The sequence below is a fragment of the Choloepus didactylus genome, chromosome 21 (assembly GCF_015220235.1).
Source record: "Choloepus didactylus isolate mChoDid1 chromosome 21, mChoDid1.pri, whole genome shotgun sequence".
Lineage (NCBI taxonomy): Eukaryota > Metazoa > Chordata > Mammalia > Pilosa > Megalonychidae > Choloepus > Choloepus didactylus.
The window spans coordinates 21,126,097-21,149,011 of record NC_051327.1 but is presented as its reverse complement, the minus strand read 5'-3'; the positions used below and the strand labels follow the sequence as shown (position 1 = coordinate 21,149,011).

Here is a 22,915-nt window from a genome sequence, read left to right as displayed (position 1 = left end):
TTTCAGCCAGTCCTACTGGTATTCTAGCTTGGTCGCCTGCTTTCTCTTTCCCACTCACACAACTCCCCACCTCTGTGCAAATATACTTTTTCCGTCTCCACAACAGAATAATTTTGCTTGGCTCACTATTTAGTGTCTGCGTTATTACTGTGAAAACCACTCACAGCCGAGCCAGGTAGTAACAGAATTTTTCCTTTTCTGAACACCTTTTGGTCTCCTTGGAGATAGTGCTTTATTTGCTTAGTTTTCTGTGTACTTATTAATTTAGTCATGACTTCCATCTGTTGTCTCAGTCTCTCAAGATTTTCAGATACATTGCATATTTTATCATTTTTCATTTTCCTGAAGCTTCTCAGAATCATTTGACTTCGCCCTCTCTTGTGTTGCCCTGTTGCTTCCTATGTCTGACTCAGATTTCTTCCTTCCTTTCTCATCTTGATTCTCCATGAGCTTCCTGAGGAGGAGGAAGGGTATGTGGGAAGTATGTATTTTTGAACCCATCCATCTTGGAAAACAACTTTATTTTACCGTGGTAGTTTTGGCTGTGTCTCAAATTCTAGGTTGGAAATAACTTTTCTTCCAGTTTTTGAAGGCAGTTTTTCCATTGTCCCCCCCTAAGCCGTGTCCATTACATTGAAGTGTGCTTTTTTATATTTGGAAATTTTGTGGGATTTTTCCTTTGTCTTCCTGTCCTCAGGTTCACTTTTATTCATGTGGTCTGCTGACAGTGGGCGCTTTCCATCTGGAAATCCCCGGTCTTTCAGTTTTGTTTTTTTTCGAACTGCTATTAGATGTTGGACCTCCTGAATGGTCTTTTAACCTTTCCTATTTCCTAGTTTGTAGTCTTGAGGTTTTTTGTTTCATCTGTCACTCTTAATTTCCATGTGTTCATTTTAACTGTTAAGTTTGCTTTTTTAGGTGCCTGTATTTGCTTCCTGATTGGAATACTTTTGAGTTCAGAGCTCTAGCTGAGAATCTGAAGCTTTTCCCTGCATCATCTTTGTTTCTTTTGGTCTTTGTTCCTCAGCTGTCTGGCAATCCTAGCTCGTTCTTAAGGTTTGAGAACATAAAAAGCAGATTGGAAACTGAGCACCTCACTGAGTTACATGGATGCTGTGCTACTCTGCGTGGCTCTGGGATCTGTTACCTTTCTCCTGCTAAGAAACTATAGGAAATGTGTTTGGAAATAAAACTTGTACTGTTAGACATTGTCTTGGTGTTTCGTTGTATATTAGGAAAGTATCTGTAACGAAATTTAAAAAACTGTCCCTTTGCAGGTCATTTGAAGACCATGATTCTACGGTGATTTGGCTGGGACAGCTGAGGAGAGGCCGAGTGAAGGATCACCAGCAGCTTTTGGTGGGAAAGCTTCTCCCTCCAGTTCCGGGGCCTGGGGGGAAGAGCAGAGGAGCACCACCCGCTTGCCTGCAGCTGTGCGCGTGCCGGGCCCCATTCCCCGCATGCGAGGGGCCCTGTTCCATTCCTTCCAGCCCTTTCCAGAGGTGCGTGGGGAGATCCCTGTTGTCAGGTGGGTTAGTTCTTGGCTTTCTTCCCAGCTTGGGATTCTGTTCACCTCCATCCAGCTAATTTCCAGCTTCCAAAATTTAAGTTGTTCTCACTCTTCCTCATCCTTGTGGGTTTATATTTTTTATTAGAGAAGTTGTCAACAGAACAGTCATGCATAAAATACAGGATTCCCATATCCTACCCTATTATTAACCCCTTGCATTGGTCTGGGACATGTTACGTTGGTGAAAGCACTTTCTTATGATTGTACCTTTAACCATAGTCCATGGTTATGGCTGAACTTAGGGTTCACTCTGTGGTGCAGTTCCATGAATTTTAAAAAAACTTTTATTCTATTACCATATATGCAGCCTACTTTTCCCCTTTTTAACCACATTCAGATACATAATTTGGTGCTGTTTGCAATGTTATGCCACCACCAGCACCATCCTGTTACCAAAACATTTCCATCTTTCCTGATAAGAACTCTGTACATTTTAAGCCTTAGCTCCCTATTCCCTATCAGCATTGTGTTCCCTCTTAACCCATCTATGTTTTTTAACGTTTTATTTTGCAATAATTTCAAACTACAGAATTGTTGCAGAAATAATACAAACCCAATTCAGAGACCTACAACCTACTTCCAACCCCCCAGATACCCAGATCCACCAACTTCAACAATCTGTCACCCTTGCTGTAGTGTTCCCTCCCTCCCTCCTTCCATCCACCCCCTCTCTGAGCCCGAGAGCTGCACACACCAGACTCCCTGAAGATGTCAGCGCCTCCACAAGCATTCTCCACAAACAGGGACACCCACCCATGCAGCCACCTCAAGGGCAACCATCAAGCCCAAGCAATTCAACACTGATAAAAACTTCACCTCCTATACTCCAGTTTTTTCTTATGTCCCAGTAATATCCTTTTGAGCCTTTTCTTCCTCATTCTTAGAGCCCATGCAGAATCATGTATGGCATTCAGTTGTCATTATCTCCCTAGTTTTTTTTTCCCCTAATTATGCAAACACAGTTACAACACAGTCTTCCCATCCCAACCCCTCCCAGTGGGTCGATTTGCTCCCACCCTCACCACCATCCACTACCATAACCCTCCCTTCCCCCTAAAGGAAAATCCCACACCCACCCTGCCCAACTACCCGTTTCACCATCCCATACCCTTGGCACCCTGTACTCTACCTCCCATGAGTTTACACACTTTATAACATCCTAACTCTATAATCTCATTAGCTTTGATATCCACGTAACTTCAATAGCATACACACAGTTCCTATCCCCCTCCATCCTTTATATAGTTAATCACAAATTACATACTGATACATTGAGTCCCAAACCAATGATTTATATTTTATGCATTTGCCTTTCAGATTGGATAAAAAAGAAAAAAAAAAAGCATTACAAATAAAAAAAATACAAAACTGATAGTATTTACATTTACCTGTGTCACTAGCTTTACTGGAGATCTTTATTCATGTGGTTTGTCAGTTATCCAGTGTCCTTTCCTTTCAACCTGCAGAACTCTTTAGTATCTCTTGTGGGGCTGATCTAGTGCTGAAAATTCCCTCTGCTTTTGTTTATCTGGGAATGTCTTTAATTTCTTCCTCCTTTTTTTTGCAATAGAAGTTCTGTAATAAAGGTGTCTTCAACATTGTGTGGAACTCTAATGAAGGAGTCATCTCCCTCATTTTTGAAAGTCAGTTTTGCTGGATACAGAATTCTTGGTTGGCAATTTTTGCTTTCAGCACTTTAAATGTCTTCCCACTGCCTTCCTGCTTCCATGGTTTCTGATGAGAAATTTTCACTTAATTTTACTGAGGACTCCTTATATATGACATGTTGCTTGTCTTGTGGTTCAGAATTCGCTTTATCTTTGGCATTCCACAATTTGATCGTATCATGGAACGGTGTGGGTCCATTTGGGTTTATCCAGTTTGCCTGGATGTGTATATTCATGTCTGTCTTTAAATTTAGGAAGTTCTAAGCCATTGTTTCTTTGAATATTCTCTGTGCTGCTTTCTCTTCTTTCTGGGACTCCCACAGTGCATCTATTGGTACACTTGATGGTGTCCCCCAGGTTTCCCAGGCTCAGTTCACTTTTCTTCCTTCCTTGTTTTGCAACTTAGAGTGGGTGATTTAATTTGTCTGGTCTTCAAGTTCACTGACTCTTCTACCAGTTCCAATTTGCTGTTGAACTTCTTTAGGGAATTTTTAATTTCTGTTACCGTGGTCTTCTGCTGTTTGGTTCCTTTTCATAATTTACATCTCTATTGATATTCTCTTTGTGTTTGTTTTCCTGATTTCTTCTAGTTCTTTGCCCACATCTTCATTTAGCTCCTTGAGCATATTTAAGACCATTTATTTAAAGTCTTTGTCTGGAAGGCCAGGTCTGATCCTTTTCATTGATGGTATCTAATGCTTTCCTCTTTTTCTTTGCCTGGGCCATCATGTCCTCTTTCTTTGTTTTGTGCTCTTTCGTTGAAACCTGGATGTTTTGATATTTCACTGTGTTATTGCTGAAATTAAGACTCTGAGGCCTCTGTGCCTTAGCTTGCAGCCAGCTAGTGTTATGCCAGGGTTTCGCTTGACTGCCAGGACCTAACAAGAGAAAGACCTTTCCTTGTCTTTGCAGATTGACTTGTATGAGTTGACCTGTGCAGAATGTTCTCCTTCAGGGCTCATCCATACAGTGAATCCAGAGAATAATTTGCTCCAGACCAGTATAGGGGCCTCTGTGGCCCTTTCTGTGTCTGTGTATTGTGTGTGTGGCCCTAGGAATTCTCCTGTTCACAGATACCACTGTCCCCTCTTCCCTAGGAAACCGTTTCATGATCTGGGGCCTGCACTTATATCCTACAGCCAGCAATCCTTTGCCCAGGCATCCACTTGACTACGCTCCTCTTAGGAGAGCTCAGTGAGGCGCTTTCAACACCTGGCAAGTTCTGAGACAGCCAGTCCCTCAGACCACCACCAGACAGACTGGACAGGACACACGTGCTCCCAAGTATGTGCACGAGGGTGACTCTGCTCTCTCGGAAAGTGGCACTAGCAGGCTGGCTCCACACCAAACCTGTGAGGAAGGGGTGGCCTGCCAGGATGCCACAAGATCCTGCTTTTAAGCCTTTTTCTTGATTCATTGCTCCCCATTACTGCAGTCCTCTCTTCTGGATCTTTTACAAAGATGTTTCCGTCAGTTCCTTCTGGTTGTTCAAAGCTTCTGTTGAGGGGAAGGAGCTCTGTCTGATAAGTCTCACTCTGCCATCTAAATCAGGGCTAGGCCTCGGATTTATATTAAAGACACCCTGAATGAAATTGGATGCTTATGCAATCTGCAGTCTTTAGTCAAAATCCCAAGAAAACTTCACTTTTTTTTTTTCTGTTTACAGTGACCAAAGGGGGGGAAAACATCTTAAAACGACTATAGTAAAAGCACCTGGTAAGATGGCCCTTCCTAGTCATTTACTTAAGAGTATGTCACTGGATAGACAGACGCTATAGCGATGTGTGTAAGTGCTTTATTTTTTTAAATCCCTCTGACTCCACTGGCCAACCTCAAAGAGTCAAGACTATTACACTAGAATTAAACTCACAGGTGGAACAGTTAGATGGGGGAGCACAGCCCTGGGGCCCCCACACTCACTCCCCACCTGCCATCTCTGGCTGGCTTCTGTGCCCTCATAATGGGGTAATGTTTGTGTAGCCAGGAAAACCCAGTTTGAAAAAGAAACTGCATACCTTAAGCCAAGTCAGACTTGTCTGTAGGTGAAAGGGGTTGCTCTAGGGGTGGGAGCTTTTGGGGTCCCACAATCCCTGGGGCAGTTCTCCGACTGCAAGTCAGGGGGGCAGGGCTTCCCAAGGCTCCGGATACTCATTCTGTCAGCAGAGTCCCACTATCCTGACACCTGACTCTGCTAATACTATGATCCAAATTATGTCCCATAAATTATCCTTCCAGAGGATCAATGAATTCAGTAACCATCAGATTCCTACTGATGTATCAGCAGAGTTGGAACCACCCAGTCAGTCAGTTTCAGAACAAAAGCAGGTGTCCGCTGCTCTGGAGTGTGTCCAGCAGCCGTGGCTACACTGTCTCCACGTTGGTGCCCCCCTGGGCTGGGCAAGAAGCACAGGCCACTCTGTCTGAGACCACACTGTCCAAGGCTCTCATCAGGATGTCAGGCATGTGGTCTGTCAGCATCTTCGGGCCTATGAGTATCTTGCTGAATTCTGATTCATGGGACCACTTCGCCCGATACTGAGCAGCAGAACAACAAAACCTGAAAACAAAAGGTGAGACATCACTTACCAAAGCAACACTTGGGTTGAACCAATTCCACGTTTGGTTTCCTCTAAGTCCTCAGCTCAGGGCTGGCAGGGAGGGGAGGCGACGAAGCATGTCAGGCACATGTCCTCAGCCTCAGGCCCTCGGGTTGGGGACTGACCCCGGCAAATCCACCACCCACACTCACCTTCCTGAGGCACCCTCTTCCTCCAGGTGGATGATCCTGCCGGGAGGGTATAAAGGGGGGTACTTGGCGGGGGAGCCCAGGGGTGAGTCACTGGAGAAACTGTGTGCTGGGGACCTGTGGGCCAGCAGGCTCTGCTCCCCAAGGAGAGGTTGCGTCAGGTCGCACCGGTTACCCCCATCCAGCTCTGTTGGACAATTATCGGGGTCCCCTCCAAACAGTTCATACCAACACCCTTGCAGTAAGATCTTGTACTAAGGGGGAAACACAGAAAGACAGAATGGTGGTTACTGTGACCGGCCTTGCCTGTCACCACAAAGACGCCCTCAGGAGGCTGCAAACCCCTACCCTGGTGAGCCAGCCCTGGGTGGCAGCACCCGTGGAGCTCGGGACATATCAGGGGCCTGGCTATTTTATGGTTTTTAAACCAGGGGTTTTATGAATGTGGAGGTGAATGGGCCCACACATTGATGTCCTTGGGCAACAAAGCCATCACACGCTTGTAGCAACATTTAAAAACCAAATATTACCCTTAATTTTTTTAAGGCAAGTCTGAAAACCAGTTTTACCCTTCCCTTAAAGACATTAGATACTAATTTTTTTTAAGATTTGTTTTGGTAATTAATAAGGAGACAGTTTACTTTCATAAATGTTATTCTGATTAGCAACAAAAACATAAAGTAGTTTAGAAAACATAAAGTGGTCGAAGAAATAAAAATCATCTCTAATTCCGTTATCCAGATAAAACCACATGCAGTCTCAGGGACAGGCCAAAGCCCTGCAGATCCTGCTAAAAGATACCCCAAGTTACCTTAGGCTTATTACAGTGGGCGATGACTTGCAAGATTCTCTTCTTCAGGTCTTCCAGGTTTGTCACACTTAGCCTGGTTAGCAAAAGACCCGGGTCAAATTGAGGCCTGGTACTTTGGACTCTGCTTTCAACAACCCCTGACAGAGACAACTCTTCTTACCTGGGAATCACATCCTTCCCAAGGACAAGTGAAACGATGAAGTTTTTAGAGTATTCATGAAGGGATTTGCTGAAATTTTAAAAACAAGAAAAGATTTAGGATTACATTCCCCACAGAGAACGTCAAAGAGAGAAAGTAACTCTTTGCCAGGTCAGTGAGCAGTTAGTTTTCATACAAATCAACTTTGTTCTTTAGCCTCTAGAGGAGAAATATTGCCGAGAGACTTCTGGTTAGACTTTTCACAGGCCACATTGCATAAGAGCCACAATACATTTCAACAGAGACCATCCAGGGCAAAATTTCAAACTGGATCAAGATGGCGGACTGCACATATGCACTTATTCTCTGACCCAGCAACCCCACTTCAGGAATCTCTCTCCCAGAGATGCAATAGCAAAAACATGAAAAGACAAATGCAAAGGCTATTCACTGCAGCACTTGCTTGTAATAGAGACTGGAAGTGACACAAACATCCTTCCATAGAGAACTGTATTCAACTCATCAACTATGGCACATCCATCTACAGTGAGTCCTTCGCAGCTGTGAGGAAGGACGGTAAGCATTGCCACTGTTAGGGGGTGAGCCCCAGAATACATGTTCGATGTTAAAAACAGCAACAAAAACAAGATGCAGAATAGTATGTAAAACATGTTTCCTTTTATCTAAGGAAAGGGGGAGAAGGCAAATATATAAATTTATATTTGTAAGAAAATAGAAAAGTTATCTTTGTAACCATGTTAATGTTTTCATAATTATACAAAATTACATCAAAATAATTATTCAAAATAAGTAGGAAAAGAATTTCTAAAAATCAAAAGCTAACTAGAACAAATGAACCTAAAGGTATATTAACCAAAAATAATTATTATTTCAAGTAGCTTTTCAACAACAGTATTTTGACAGTATATCTCTAGGAGGAATATATCTTAAGAATAAAGCAAACTGAAAATAAACCTCAAACTGTTTTCGTTAATCCTACCATTAGATGTGACACTGGTATTGCAAAGCTCACACACATAGATGCAAAGAGGTAACTCGGTTAATGTTCATTCAATCGATCGGCCCAGATTTTTAGCACCAAAGAAAAAATAAAGAATTTCAATAAAAACAGGTACAGAGTTTAAGAAAAACCCTGATCTTTAAATTGGAAGTTATCAATATGAAGGTCGTATTTTCTCTCTGGAATATTCCTTACCTCTTTCCACTGAAGAGGCCTAGAATTTATGCCAAACTTGTGGCAAGGGCACCCCTAGAGCCCAGATTGTAGCTTCTAAATATCAATTCCTGCTAAAAGAACCAATACTCCTTGGAGAAATAGTTGATTCCAGATATAGGGCAGGAAACAAAACTTTGAGTCTAGAACATCTTGTTATACCAGAAAGCACACCAGAAAGCAAGAAAATGATCAGAAAATGGGTTATGCTGAGAAGTGATGGCCAAAGATGGGATAATTTGAATAACAAAAGAATAGCTGCTGTGAATTGAAATAAATCTGATACTCAAGAGCTTATAATGTAGTTTAAAAAAATTAATGTTCACCTTAGAGACTGCTAAACTATCAATTCATTATTCTGAACACCATTAAGTAAAGGGAAATATTACAGCATTTATGCAATTATCTTGCTTTTCCTGTATGAACTATATCTTTGAGTGACCAAGTAATTGATGAGAAAAAGTTCTTTATGAATTAATTTTCAGCCGATAAATGCAAAAGAACAGACAGAAACAGAGTATCATTGTTTTGTAATCCCTAATAAATCAATGGATCTAAATAATGAACATTAGCTGCTGATATCATGGAGACAGACAACCAGACAGCATGCGCCTCCCAGTGTGGCCCACGGCAACCCCGCGCCGCTTACTGCCAGGAGGTTCGGCCAACGTGATGCCTGCTGTAGACACGACTTACACTTCCCAGGAAATACAAACAACCAAGAGGACAGAGGAAAACGTAAAATTACACCATGAATATACAACAAGTTAAATCCAGAAAGAGGCAAATTTTCCAGAACCGATGACCAGGTTTCTTAACAAATATAGAAAAATAAAAGAGGGGAGGGAAAATGTATACACTAAAAGAGAATTAAGAATCAAATCCAATATGAGGAACTTATATAAAACATTCACGAGGTAAGTGGGAGAATGTGATCTGTTACTGGATATCAAGGAATTACTGTTTATTTTTTAAACTCTTGTTAGATCTATTAAGGTATTTATACTTGAAACAATATGATCTCTCAGATTTGCTTCCAAGTGATCTGTCAGGGGATCTGGGGAATGGGGGACAGTGCGTGAAACAAGATCAGTCTTATGCTGATAAATTACTCAAGATGATTAAATGGGGTTCATTACACCACTGTCTTGTTTAAATTTTCAATTTTTTTTTGAATATTCCAAAATAAAAAAACAGCTTTAACAGATTGCTATTTTAAACAATATAATCTTTCTATGCTAAAGCTGAGAGAATGAGAACTAGTGAACCAGAGGACCAATTTGAAGAAAATGTCCAGAATACAGAGCAAAGAAACAAAGATAGAGACGTGGAAGTGGAGTGAGAGGTCGAACTGGAGTCCCAGAAAAAGAACAGGAACAGAGCGGAGGAAATATGTGAAGACCATGACTAGGAATTCAGAATTTCAAGAATCTAATAAATTTCAAGCAAACACCCATGCAACCTGGATGCAATCTGTTACATGAAAGAAGCCCAACCCAGGGCTACATAGTATCTGATGCCAAGTATATGATATTCTAGAAAAAGCAAAACGACAGGGAGAGAAAGCAGATCAGTTGTTGCCTGGGAGTGGAGGGAAGGGACTGATTGCAAAGAGACATGCAAGAAACATTTAAGAGTATTCTTGTCAGCACACAGATAAAAAGAGAGAAGACAAAAGAGATAAAACTGTCATTGGCACATGAAACTGTATATGTTAAAAAAATCCTAAAGCCCTAAGATGAATTAATAAGTAAATTAACAAGGCTGCTGTATACAAGATTAGCACACACAAGTACTGTGTTTATAGACGCCAGCAACAAACAAAAATTCCCAGGAGTAAATCTAACAGAAGATGTACAAAAACTGTATGGAGAAACTTTTAAAACTTTACTGAAAGACATTAAAGAATACTTAAATATTTGAAGAGTGATATGTTCAGAGACTGGAAATCTCAATAATGTAAGGATGTCAATTCTCTCCAAATTGAACTAGAGAGTAAATGCAGTTGAAATGACAACCTCAACAAGTTTTTATTTGTGGAGCTTGCAAAGCTGATTCTAAAACTTATATGGAGATGTAATAGCCAGTCTTGAAAAAGTGAAAGGGGTGGGAATTTGCCCTACTAGATACCCAGACTTGGTGTGAAACTAGGATAAGTAACCCAGTGCGGTATTAGAGCAGGGACAGACAATTAGACCAAGGAACGGAGAACATGGAAATGGACTCATGAAAATACAGACAGAATTAAATTACAGAAGTGTTACTGCATATCAGTATGCAAAGGATAGAATTCTTAGTAAACAGTTCTGAAATCATTTATCCATGTGGGAAAAAAAGAAACTGGATCCTTACCTCATACTATACACAAAACAATTCAACATAGATTAGAGACCTAAGTAAAGCTGAATGGCCAAACTAAAAGACCTTTAGAAGATAATACAGGAAACTGACTCCATCCTAAGGATGGAGAAAAATTTCTTCAGTAAGAAAGAAATAAAAAAACAAAATTCATAAAGGAAAACACTAATCAGTCAATTTTAAAATTAAAAACTTCTGTAAGAAAAAATACACAAAAACAAAAAATAAAATACAAATAAAATTTAAAACTTCTGATAAATGGAAGACACCACTTAAGAGTAAAAAGACAGAAGTGGGAGAGCAAAATCACAACACATATTTACAACCAACAACTGATGTACAGATTATATACATTTACAAATCAGTGAGGAAAAAACTAGATAACCAATGGAAAAATAGACAAAAGGAACATCACAAAAGTTGAAATCAAATAGCCAAGAAATATATGGAGAGACTCAACTTCACTAGTAATCCTGAAAAATGCAAATTAAACCACAATGAAACATCAATACACACCACTACCAGACTGGCAAAAATAAAAAAATCTGCCAATACTAAGTTCTGGTGAGAATGTGAACTCTCAGGCATTGCTGGCTGAGGGAAACTGGCACAACCACCTTGCAAAACCCTGGCGTGATGTGGTAAGGACAAGTGTGAGCAAACCCTATAACAGTGATTCCAACCTCTTCCCACGTTTCAGAGAAAGTCATCACAGCACTGGAAACGACACAATGTCCATAAACAGTAAAATGGATAAATAATTTGCAATAGATAGTAAATGAAATATAATGAAAATTATAGAATAACAGCTACATGCATCCAAAATGTGAGGAACAAAAAAAGCAAATCACAGAAATGATTACAGAGTACAACTCCATTGATATAAAGATCAATCAAGCAAAACCAAACTATATTACCTTGAGACAGACGTACAGATGGTAAAACTACTTTTTAAAAAATCCACAGAAGAATTTTCATACATATCAGTTTAGCAATTACCCGAACAAGAAAGGAGAGGCGTGCAGGAAACACTGACTGTGTTCTAGTTCTCAACGTGTGTGTGTGTGTGTGTGTGTGTGTGTGTGTGTGTGTGTGTGTGTGTGTGTGTGTGTATGTAGGGAGGGTGTCGTGTTTACTCAGCCTTACTGAGGTGTAACTGATAACTAAAATCACCCATTTTAAGTGTATAATTTTGAGAAATGTATATAGTTGTGTAACCACAATCAATACACAGAACATCTCCACCAGCCCCCAAAGGTCCCAGTGTCCCACTCCCCACCCCCACCCCAGGCAACCACTGATCTGTTTCTGTCCTTGTAACTTTATCTTTCCTAGAATGTTATGTACATGGAATCATACAACATGTAGTATATTGTGTTGGGCTTTTTTTCACTTAGCAAAATGCCTCCAAGTAATGTGGATGTTTAATTATTATTATAAAAATGTATTTTTATGTTTGTCTAACAAAAAAATACAATATTTATAAAAGCCACTCCCATGGCTTTTTCAATGTATAATTTTTAATAAGCTTCTCTTAACATGTAAGCTTTTAAAAAGGTAAAACATATAAGCTTTTAAGAAGATAATACAAGTAACAAAAGCCAAGGACCCCAGGACGCTGGCAGCCAGCCCCCGATGCCACAGTCCCCGAGTGAAAGCCTGGCATGGCCTCGCCAGGCCTCAGGTTTGGACTTCCAGCCTCACAGCCACGAGTCAACAGACTCCCGTTGTTTAAGTAAAAAATAAAGTAATATAGTATAAGCTTTTAAAAAGGTAAAAAGGCACACAAATATTTATGTATAAAGATATTCACAGAATTATTTATAACAACAAAAAATGAAAAGAATATTAATTTTTATTCCATTCATGGTGGAATAAATAAAAAGAGTATTGTATTACCAGATGACGGAACATTAACTGGCTATTAAAAAACAGGTTCTCAAAGAAGATTTAAGGATATATCTACAGTATTCTTTCAATTTTATATACCACATCTGCACACACACACAGTTGGATGAAAGCAAACCTAAATACAATGGTAATTTCTGCAGAATGATCTTTGATCTCTATACTTTTCTATATTTTCCAAATTTTCTATTATGGATACAAATTTCTTTTATAATCTGGGCTAAATGGCTATATAGAACAGTCCAGGGTTAACTATATTGAACCAGAGAAGAAAAAGGTAGTTTTCAAAATCATCAACAATGAGTCTTAGAATTAAAGTCTTTAGAAAGACAAAGCTGTGGATCTAAGAAAGGGCTTTCAGTCTTCTACAGCCACACAGCACTTCAAAACTAACTTCTGAGGATGAAGAAATTAAGTTCCAATTGCAGATGGTCTTGCCCAGATGACTTGTTAGTCTTGTGGAAAGAGGCCTGGAGAGGAGGACTTACCTCAGCAGCCCTCGGGGGGGTGAGAAGGCGTAGCACCTGACCTGGGGGTGAGCGCTTCTGAGCATGATGGCCAAGAGTGCCGCCGCTCCTGCCCCCAGGCTGTGTCCCACGATGACCAGCCGGTATTCCTACAGGACAAAAAGCAGAATGAGGTCAGATAAGAGATGGCTGACGATAAATAAAATAAAATAAAATAAAATAAATCAATAAAATCTCACAGGAGCAATGCTGAATGCCTGGCTCAAAATCCCATCATTGACAAGTCGTCGGTAAATGTATCTGGCAGCTTGAGAAATCCCCTGAAAACACAAAGGCAGCAATTAACCCCCAGACGAGTCAGGTTCAATCACAGCCGCATATATCCTTATCTGTGATTCTCTAATCACCGCCCCAAATGAAATGCAAGCATTGTGGGGCCAGGAGCCGTGTCAGTTTTTGTCTACTGCTGCATTCCTGGCACCCTGTACGGAGCTGGGCATCCAGTGGGTACTCGATAAACATTTAAACATCCTTTAAATGTGACAATCAGGACCGGCTTTCCGTGCAGCGGACACATTCCTGCAGTCTCCTCCTGCAGCTACACAGTATTCTACCCTATGGATACGCCACAATTGCAGCTAGGTCCCTAGGGTTGGTCAGATTTAGATCAAAATGAATGACCATTTAAAGTGACTTCAAAAGCTAAAGTTCTAAGTGGATGATGCTAAGCATCCACTGTTCCTCCAAAGTCAAAACTAAGAGCATAAGAAGTGAATTCTAGGGAGGTCAGAGTTTGATTTGTTTTAAAAATAAATAAAATTTAAAACTTCCTAACAACTATAGCTGTCCTACAAAACAGACTTCTTGAGAATTAAGCAGTTCCAATAGTGCAGAGACAGCCACCTGCGGGTCAGAAGTAGCTGTGGAGTGGCTGCTTCCTGTCCGTTACTCTGCTAGGTCCTGAGAGAGGACAGACCTGGTTTCTGTCCTTTGCAGCTTCTACTCTTAAGAGGACAAGGAAAGAAACTCCGTGTAAGGTGGGGGACTGTTCTGGGCAATGTCTACAGTGAATGCCAATTCCAAAGACTCAGTAATGCTGTAATTCTACAAGCAGAATGCTAAACCTGGCATCATGTAAGAGAAATTTTTAATAAAGGCATCAGCATTCTGTGTACATTCAGACAAACTACCAAATTCCCCTTTACTCTCCTGCAGCTACACACTGCAGTCAAATTCATTCAACATTTATTAGGCATCTACCCTTTGTCCAGTTCTGGGCGATCAGAGCCAAACAGAATAGACCACAACTGCAGCTGGTGAGCGTCCCTGCCCCTTGGCACATGCATCAAGCCAATGAAATGCCAAGCTGGTTTTCAGCTGCACAGCTCCCAGCTCCGATGACTGACCACATCTGTGCCAAAACCTGGCCCAAGTGAAGCCAAGAGCAGAGAACAGATCGCATCCTTAGGGAGCAGCTGCCGTCCAGGCCCCAGCAGGGTAAGAGCTGTCACCACAAACCCTCACCCAGGGTGCCTGGGGGACACTTACAAGTCACTCTGGCTTCTGAAGGAGCTCTGTGGGTGGCTGGCTGGTGTGGCCCTGTAATCTGATTCAAGAGCCACTGCCATCAACAAGCCCAAGACTTAATGATTTTCTCTGTTTTTCCTCACATACCCGAACCCAATAATAGTTAAACTGGACTCTCATGAATTGAGACTCAAAAAGACAAAAGTACACATTCCAAGGACTTTCAAGCTTTTAACTGGTGGCAGAAAAAGAGCCCACGTTTTAGTCAGGTACCGAAAACTGCCCAGGCAGGATGTGGGGTCACACAGGACATGCAGCCGCACTCTTTCTGTAACGCTTTTTTTTTTAATTAAACAATTTATTTTAAAAATGGTAAAAAAAAAAAACAAAAAAGAAAAATAGAAGTCTGCTGCCCTCCACTCCTCATATCCTTGCCTTTAGGGGTGGATCATCCCAGGCTGCCCCCAAGTGTCATCGCCTCGGCTCAGGGCAGGCGCTTCTGTTCCTTCGGGGGGGCTTGTGCACCCCCAGCCCGGCAACAGTGAAACTGAGAACTTGGCCACTGCTGCGTCTGCACAGAAACCTTACGGAAGACAGGCCAGGCCCTGGCAGCAGGGCCTGCCCCGCGAAGGGGTGGCGAGGCTTACTTTCCACATACACTACTCTATACTACACTAAACCTTTCTTCTGTGCCCCCATCATGAGAACAGTGTTTTAATTAATGGTTCTGAGCCACCAACCCAGGCTCAAATGCCCAATTTGACATTTACTGCCCACGTGACCCACAGGCAAGCTACCCAATCCCTCTGAAACTCTTTCTTTCTCTTAAAAAACAAAACAACCAACCTCACAGGACTGTTGAGACTGAACAGTGTCAGCATCAATGGCACTTCTTCAGCAGAGCACTTGGGACATGGTAAGAATTCCTTATGTGGCTGGCATTAATGGGAGGGATTCAGCATTCGTTGGGAAAATTTTGACCCCTTTGAGTTTCTCTATGGAACATTCCAGAACACAAACTGCAGAGCTTGTACCTTGTGTGCCAAACAGTCTTGCACCTCACACTCTACGTCGAGGGTCTCGCTCTCCGCTGACAGATCAGTGAGGATGTCCTGTAAAATCACACCGAGAAGAGGCCGCCACCGGGGTGGCCCTGAGGCTGCCGGGCAGGCCCCGTCCCACGGCACACCCCCTCGGAGCAGCGGGAATGGCTCTGCCTCCCGGGCCCGGCTGCTGAGCAACCGGGGACGCCTGGGCTCGGGAGAGGAACCCAGCAGCAGGCCTGGCCCAGGGCTGGCGTGAACAGCGGGGACAGGAAGAGCCAGGGCAGGCACCTACAAAACCCCGCTGCCGTCTCACACACACATTCCCAAAGGGCCCACAAAGCAAAAAGCCCTTCGCTGGGGTTTTGAACAAGGTACGGTTTCCGTCCTGAAGGAGCTCTGGGACAGAAGACCCAGTAAGAGATGCAGGAAACTAGCCCCACAGCCAGCTGCTGAAGGAGGGGATTGGGGGGAGACTTCACAAAGGAGATGGGGCCTGAGCCGGACCCCAGAGGAAGAGCCTGACTTCAGGAAGAGGGGGAGAGTGAGAAGGGTGTTCCCACCCGAGGCCCTGCAGTGCGGTGAGCGAGAGGTGCAGCGTGCGGGCTCTCAGCCACAGGCCCCTCATCCACAGCACTGACAGCTCCCCAGCAGCCCAGACACTTGCCAGGGTGGAGAACCACCGGCAGGCAGTGTGCAGTGTGCAGGCTGCAGAGGCAGCTGGGCCCGGCCGGGTGTGAAGCACCCACCGGGCCGAGGTAAGGACCAAACTGTCCTAACAGCTGTGGAAACTGCTGGAGGCTTCTGAGGTGTAAGATCTGACCTTCGTTTTAGAAAGTGTCATCTGTGGGCAGGATAAAGGACTGATGGGGAGTATGAGAGACCCAGACAGACAATTACATCTCTGGCCAAGGAAATAGGACCGGGGATGGAGAGGAGACAGCCAGAGAGCAGGGCAGGGGAAGGAGCTTCAAGGCCACAGGCTGTACTAGGCATGAGTGAAGGGAGAGCCCAGGGACAATGTCACCATTTCTTAAATAGGCAGCTGGAGAGGCTCAGGGAGAAGCAGTATAAGACCCCAGGGAAGGTGAGGGGCCTGGTTCTGGGGTGCCAGAAGCTGGAGCTACATGCCCTGGAGACGGGTGGGGCTGTCCCACGGAGCTGGTCATAGTTAGTGCAGGGCTCCAAGAACTCAAGCTCTGGAGCCTCCTTATATTTTCTGGGTCAGCAGAGAAATAAGAATCAGGAAATGAGACTGAGGAGTGGCCAAGAAGAAACCAAAAAGCACCGCAGAGAAATGGTGAGAAGAAAGTTTCAAGAGGGAAGGAGCCGTTCCGTTCCCTACAGGGCAGAGAAGCCAGGTCCGAGAAGTACTGAAGAGGGATGGCCAGGTCTGGAATAAATGGGGGGCTCGCGGCCACGTGGGCAGCAGCAGAGAAAGTCAGCCAGGGACGCTGACTGGCAGATGCACTGGGCCTGCCAAGACACGGAACAGGAACTCGGGTGCTGATACACGGCTGTGTGACTCTTGCCAGCAAAACTTAACTTACTGCCCTGTTCTGGCTTTGGGAACTAACAGAAAACTAAGAGTTGGGTCACCCAGGTTTGGGGACTGGCCAGACACACTGAGGAATCAGGTGGGAAGGTATTCAAGCAGGGTCCCTCTAGAAGATCTAATTGGGGAGCCCAAACTGGCAGACATTTGGTTTCTGACATTTCTTAGTTAAAAGGAAACAACTTGACTGTTCTTTCTGAAGAAAGTATTTCACAACCCTGGATTCACTTCCCCATTCTGTCCCCATATGTGCCTGGTTTTCCTTTACAGCTAATGCTGTTGTTACTAAGAATGATTTTTCTCAGTTCCAACAAACAAGGATCTTGCACCCACCGCTTGCTGCTACTGCTCCGAGTTACTGTTCTCTTTTCTCTCCACCCCCTGCCTCCCAGGGCTAAGGCCTCGGGCTCCTTACCTGGAGTGACATGGTCCCCCTCACAGCGACCACCACGGATTCCTGCCTATGATCCAGAGCCACTAAAAAGGGAAGCTCATACACCTGCGGGAGAAAAGAGGCAGGAGGCGCCTAGTGATTTGAAGTTAGGCCATTCCAGTTTCTCTACTAATATAGCAGCATAGTACTACAATGAAAACCCCAGTTCCTATAACACAGAAAGAAGGGAATACACTGATTTATTCTCCCTACTCATTATATAGTGAGACTACTTTGATACTCTTTATAGAAAGACTTTAATAAAACATGCCATTATATATGAAAAAGTATCTTGTTTTCTTTCTTTGCTTCTCTTTGAACCCCTCAAAATCAAATCGACTACACTGCTGTACTGTTAACCTCATCTAATCAGAGCTCTTGCCCTCACAATCAGGGCCCCGAGAGGACGTGCAGAGGGTTTTGGAGTCAGGCAGACTGGGTAAGAAACTCAGCTCCTTCTCTTCCTGCTGTGTGATCTCAAGCGAACGCCATCAGTTTTCTTTGTCTGCTCATCTTAAAAGAGGTGGAGTATCACCTAACTCTTGAGGCTAGAGCACAGACCAAAATGTACAAATGCCTAGCCCGGGGCAGGCAATCGACCAACAGATGACAATGGACTTTATGGTCTGCACTAACTGATGTGGAGCAAGCAGAAAGAGAAGACTGGGGTGCGACCTGGGCACGGCAGGGAGGGAGGTGATTCTGAAATGTAGTTTTGTGGGAGCCACTGGGCAGCAGTACCCCAGTGGTGCCCCAAACTGTCTCACACTGGAACCACTCCTGAGCCTGGTCCCATCTCCAGACTTTCAGACTGAGATGATCTGGGTGGCGTGTGACCTGGGCTTGGGGAGTTTTAAAAGCTAGCTTTGTGAAGCAGCCAAGTTTGCCAACCACTGTACAACACCAGGGGTTCTCAACTGTTGGTGGGTTTGAGAATCACCTAGAGAGTCAAGAAGCATTATCAGGGCACAGAATCAGAGGCTTTGCTACGTTCCCAAGTGATCTGATACCCATCAAAGTACACTACTGCAGACCACTACAGTACACTACTGCATATGAAGCTCAAAACCCCAAAATAGGGATGAATTAACCTATGTGGGATTAAGAGCAACTGCAACTCACTGCTCTTCAATAAAAGATGGCAATGTAAGAAATACAGTATGGTATCTCCAATAAAGACGTTTTGTTCCATTTAGGTTAAATCTAAGTTCTTAACCTAAATCCATGAACATGGGTGAGCTTTAAGGGGATCTGTGAAAACCTTTGAAATGACACACAAACTCTGGGGAGGGGTGTGTGTGTATGTCTATGCACATTTTTCTGGGAAAACAACGCATGACTTCCATAGAGCCTCAAAGGATTCCAGGTTCCAAAAGAAGATAAGAACCAGGGTCTCATATTAAACAGAACAGCAAACAGACTGAAAATTCTGCCATCTCAGGTACCTTGTCATGGAAGCTTATGTGGATGAAATCCCTGTACTGCAGGCCAGTTGTTTGCAGGATGGAGCCAAAATGACAGTTGAGCTGATCCCCTCCAACCAAGTCATATTCTGTTGTTCTGCTTCTGCAACTAAAAAGGAGAGCACAAGTGTCATTGTGCCAGCCAGAGCCCCCCAACAAGGCACATCAATCCTCGCTGTCACATTTTCCCAACAGACACGAGGACTGGGGTTTATCATTTTCAGGACTTAGTCTGGCTAACGTATACGGCCTTTCAAAGATAAACATTTCTCTGGGTATACCTTTCACAAGTATTTTGACTTCCAGAATCATGTTAATGTTTTACACATTCAAAAAATAAATGAAATCAACAAGGATGGGAGAATCCCTAAAACTGAATGCCAAACCGAAGCAAACGAACCAAACCACTTCAAATTACTAACACATCCACTCTGGAGAAGAAACAAACAAGAGAGAACTAATCCAAGTAACTTTTGAACACAGTACTCTAAGTCTAAAAACAAAAGAATTGCAAACAAACTTCACTCTACCTAAGAGACGTGCTTTTTTAATAGCGTACTGGGGATAATAAATTGAAATTATTCTGTGAGAATTGGAGAACGAAGCATGAATATCTCACTGTTGATGTTCGGTGCCAGGGTTCTCTTGGTGGAACAAAGTAGATATAGCTTTGGTATGGGGAAAAAGCAAGGAGAACTCTGTGGCACTGGACTGGGATTAAAAGGTTATCGGTATAAACTCATGACTTGAACAGTAAGTACATATTAGGATAAATTCTATGAAAATGCTATTTTCCCCCAGCTCTGTCTACTGAAAAGGTCCAGAAGCAGTAACACCCCAGGAGCAATGAGTACACCAAACACTCAGATCTTGCTCCTAATACCATTCCCCGGGAGAGGGTGCCTGGGAGAAATGTTTCCAAGAAAAGTACAAGATGAGCTTAAGGAAGTGCCCAAAAAATGATGGGCACATATGGAAAGGACAGAGAAGCCACCCCGAAGGGCCAACCTGGGGCATTCTGAGCACTGAATGAATACTACAGTTGTTGCAAAATGAAAAGCATAACACATTGACTAGAATAAGAATCTATGAATCCATACTGATAATAAACAGTAGGGAAGGAAAATCTCTTCTTTACAGTACAATGCCAACTAATATAGAAGAAATAATGAATTAAGAAAAGTCATCATTTTACAACCATTCTGGTAAAAACTGATTCAGACAAGAATCATCAACGGATACTAAAACTATTGGGTGAAAGTTCAAAGAGCAATGGGATATTTATCTCCAACAGCTCCCCAAAGATTACTTATTATTTAGAGGGCAGAACGGTAAATCTGCGGCAACACTTGGCAGACAGCACCTTAACCATGCGTTAAGGTCGACATCGCTATTAAGGGGATAAACGGGATAAGCGGCACCACGTCTCCTGGTTTGGTGCACGAGGGGAACACGACATTCCTTCTGTAGCATTTCTGCCAGAAAGCCTAACTTGAATCCAATCATGAGGACACCACCAGACAAACGTAAACTGAGACATTCCACGAAATATCTGGACTGTATTCTTCAAAATGTCAATACTGTGAAAGCCAAAGAAAGGCCAAGGAACCGTTTCAAGTTGGAGGAGACTAAGGAGACACGACAACTGAAGGCAACGCGTAATCCTGTATCAGGTAAAATTGCTATGAAGGATAATACTGGGACGACTGAAAAAACTTGGCTAGAAACTGTAAATTAGCTAATGACCAATGATAAAGTTCCTGAATTTTTTAACTGTAATCAGTTATGTAAGAGAATGTCGTTGTTCTTAGGAAATACATGCTGAAACAATTAGGGATAAAGAGGCATGATGCATGCAACTAAAACTCAAATAGTTTGGGGAAAAAGTGTGTGTGTGTGTGTATAGAAAAAGGAAAAAAGAATGATAGAGCACATGTGACAAAAATGAGTCACAACTGGTGTCTCTAGATAAAGTATATATGGGAGTTCTTTCTAGTGTTCTCACAAGTTTTTGAAATATTTAAAAATAGAAAGCTTTTTTTTGAAAAAGGGAAATATAATTCTCTTTAGAAAATAAAGTACAGTCACGAGAACAAGCCACATCTACCAGTAAAACTGATGCCTGAGGCCCAGCTGACCTACCAGTCTCCGCCAATCTTGCACAGCCCTGTAAATGGGTTTCTGTAAATGTAAAGAGGCCACCCGTAAGCAGCTGCCGCAAACTGCATGTAATGGTGGCAATTTTCTAATTCTGCATCCAAATCATCCTGGAAGAGAAGAAAAAAAGCTTTCTGTTCAGGGGGACCCTCTACAGAGAGGATCCACACACTAAGATCTTAAACCTGATTACAAATTCCTGTTTCCACTCTCTTTCCTCACTGAATAGAACCCAGAGATCTTCCATCCACAGGAAACCTGTTCCTTAAATATGGAAATGGACTCCCCATTTTATAGGAGTGCAGCAAGTACAGTGGAGGTTAACAGCAAAAAAAAAAAAAGACCTTCTCTGACTCCTGGTGAAATGAGCCGGTGACTTCCTGACTTCCTGCTCTCATTGAGCGGAGCTGAACGGCTTCTGCTCCCCTACCCAGCAAACAAAGTAAATACACCTGGAAGAATCAGGTCCCACCCCAGGAGCATTTTTTTCTGTAGATTTCAACAGCCAATAGAAGAGTGCTGTAAAAATACAGGGATGGTGAATTGGCCAGGGATGTGGTACAGTACCTGAACTCCAGGTAATGAGGAGGTGCCTCACCTGACAGGTGACAAACTACAACTACCAGAAGCCCCAAATCAGATTCCAACCCACCTGCTACTGAATTTGCTGCAGGCTAGTTGTATGTTTTTGTACACCGCGGTGGGAGTCGGGGATTACCTGCGAGGGCCCTGGGGAGCGGCTGACCCCCTCAGGAGGCCCCTGGTTGGTCCTGATGCTGTCCTGCTGCTGGTGGAGCAGCGTGAGGCCTGCCGCGATGTCGCTGGGCACCAGATCTGTGTCCTGGATGGGAAACCACAAGGCTTGTCGTAAACCCCAGCAGGATCTGCCAATGGGTTCCGTACAGCTCAAGGTCATACAGCTCAGACACACACACACAGCCACGTGTAAAGCAATTTTAAAAACTAATTTTCTTGGCAGAACTCCTTCTATTCAAGAGGTTTAGTATTTTTTCCATCCTCTCAGACGTATCTACTGGAGAACATAAACATTTTGCTGATCTCTATTTAAAAATTGCCATCAAGTGACAGTTATTTTTAGTCTACTTCAAATTCTTTGTAAAATGGGGGGAATGAATGGATAAATTCTCTATTTTTGTAGTCATGGCCAACTTTAGCCAAAATTTATACTCTATTTCTCAAGATTTTGTGAAGATTTTGTTAAAACACAGCCCATAGTAGAGACTTATGAGACTGAACTCTCAGGCTTTGGGTACAGAAAGCCTCAGAAAGAACTCCAAACTCATCAAGCAACAGAGTTAGTCTCCCTGAACTTGCCCTTCCCTTTTTCTTCAGCATCAATATGGAGGAGTCAGGAAACCGCAACCTCCTCAAAGCACTTCTAACCCATTAGAAAGGGCCACTCGGCCACAGAGCCATTGGTCCAGCTTCTGCTGGAAATTAAAACACTCTAAGAAAAACAAGATTTCTTCTTCAATTTTCAGAGTATCTTAAAACTAAGTCAAAGTTCTCCTTTAAAATTACTTAGAGGGACACACCCTCTAATCCCTAAACAGAGGCCACTGCCAAGGCCTGGTGTAGGCAACAGGGCCGGCCCCAGACATGCAGAGCCGGACCCCGCTGAGATGTAAGAGAAAGACACTGAGAGGTGTGCAGGATGTTGCGAGAACTCCTCAGCCCTAACTTGTTCTAACAGTGAACCGACCAGCAGTTTATCAGAGAACATTATATGCAAAGACAAAACCACACAATGGATGTGGAAAAAAATGAGTATTTCCAAATCACTGAAGAACACTCCAGGATGATGATGCTCTTCTGA

At 43.1% G+C, this 22,915-nt stretch overlaps 1 protein-coding gene across 2 annotated transcripts in view; it reads right to left on the bottom strand.

The window, feature by feature from the left end:
• Window positions 1–5,012: 5,012 nt before the first annotated feature.
• The window catches only part of DAGLB (diacylglycerol lipase beta), a 32,176-nt gene continuing 14,273 nt past the window's right edge, over window positions 5,013–22,915 (bottom strand). Inside the window, exons 5-15 of one of the 2 annotated variants that reach the window (XM_037815249.1) lie at window positions 21,797–21,919; window positions 21,064–21,188; window positions 18,904–19,030; window positions 17,441–17,524; window positions 15,462–15,539; window positions 13,140–13,220; window positions 12,922–13,049; window positions 6,955–7,023; window positions 6,795–6,867; window positions 5,987–6,237; window positions 5,013–5,794 (exon numbers count right to left, since the gene is read on the bottom strand). In XM_037815249.1, coding sequence (XP_037671177.1) covers window positions 5,599–5,794; window positions 5,987–6,237; window positions 6,795–6,867; window positions 6,955–7,023; window positions 12,922–13,049; window positions 13,140–13,220; window positions 15,462–15,539; window positions 17,441–17,524; window positions 18,904–19,030; window positions 21,064–21,188; window positions 21,797–21,919 — 1,335 coding nt within the window. In that variant the 3' untranslated portion in view covers window positions 5,013–5,598. The remainder of the gene's footprint in view (window positions 5,795–5,986; window positions 6,238–6,794; window positions 6,868–6,954; window positions 7,024–12,921; window positions 13,050–13,139; window positions 13,221–15,461; window positions 15,540–17,440; window positions 17,525–18,903; window positions 19,031–21,063; window positions 21,189–21,796; window positions 21,920–22,915) is intronic. The other variant, XM_037815250.1, reaches the window with a different exon arrangement.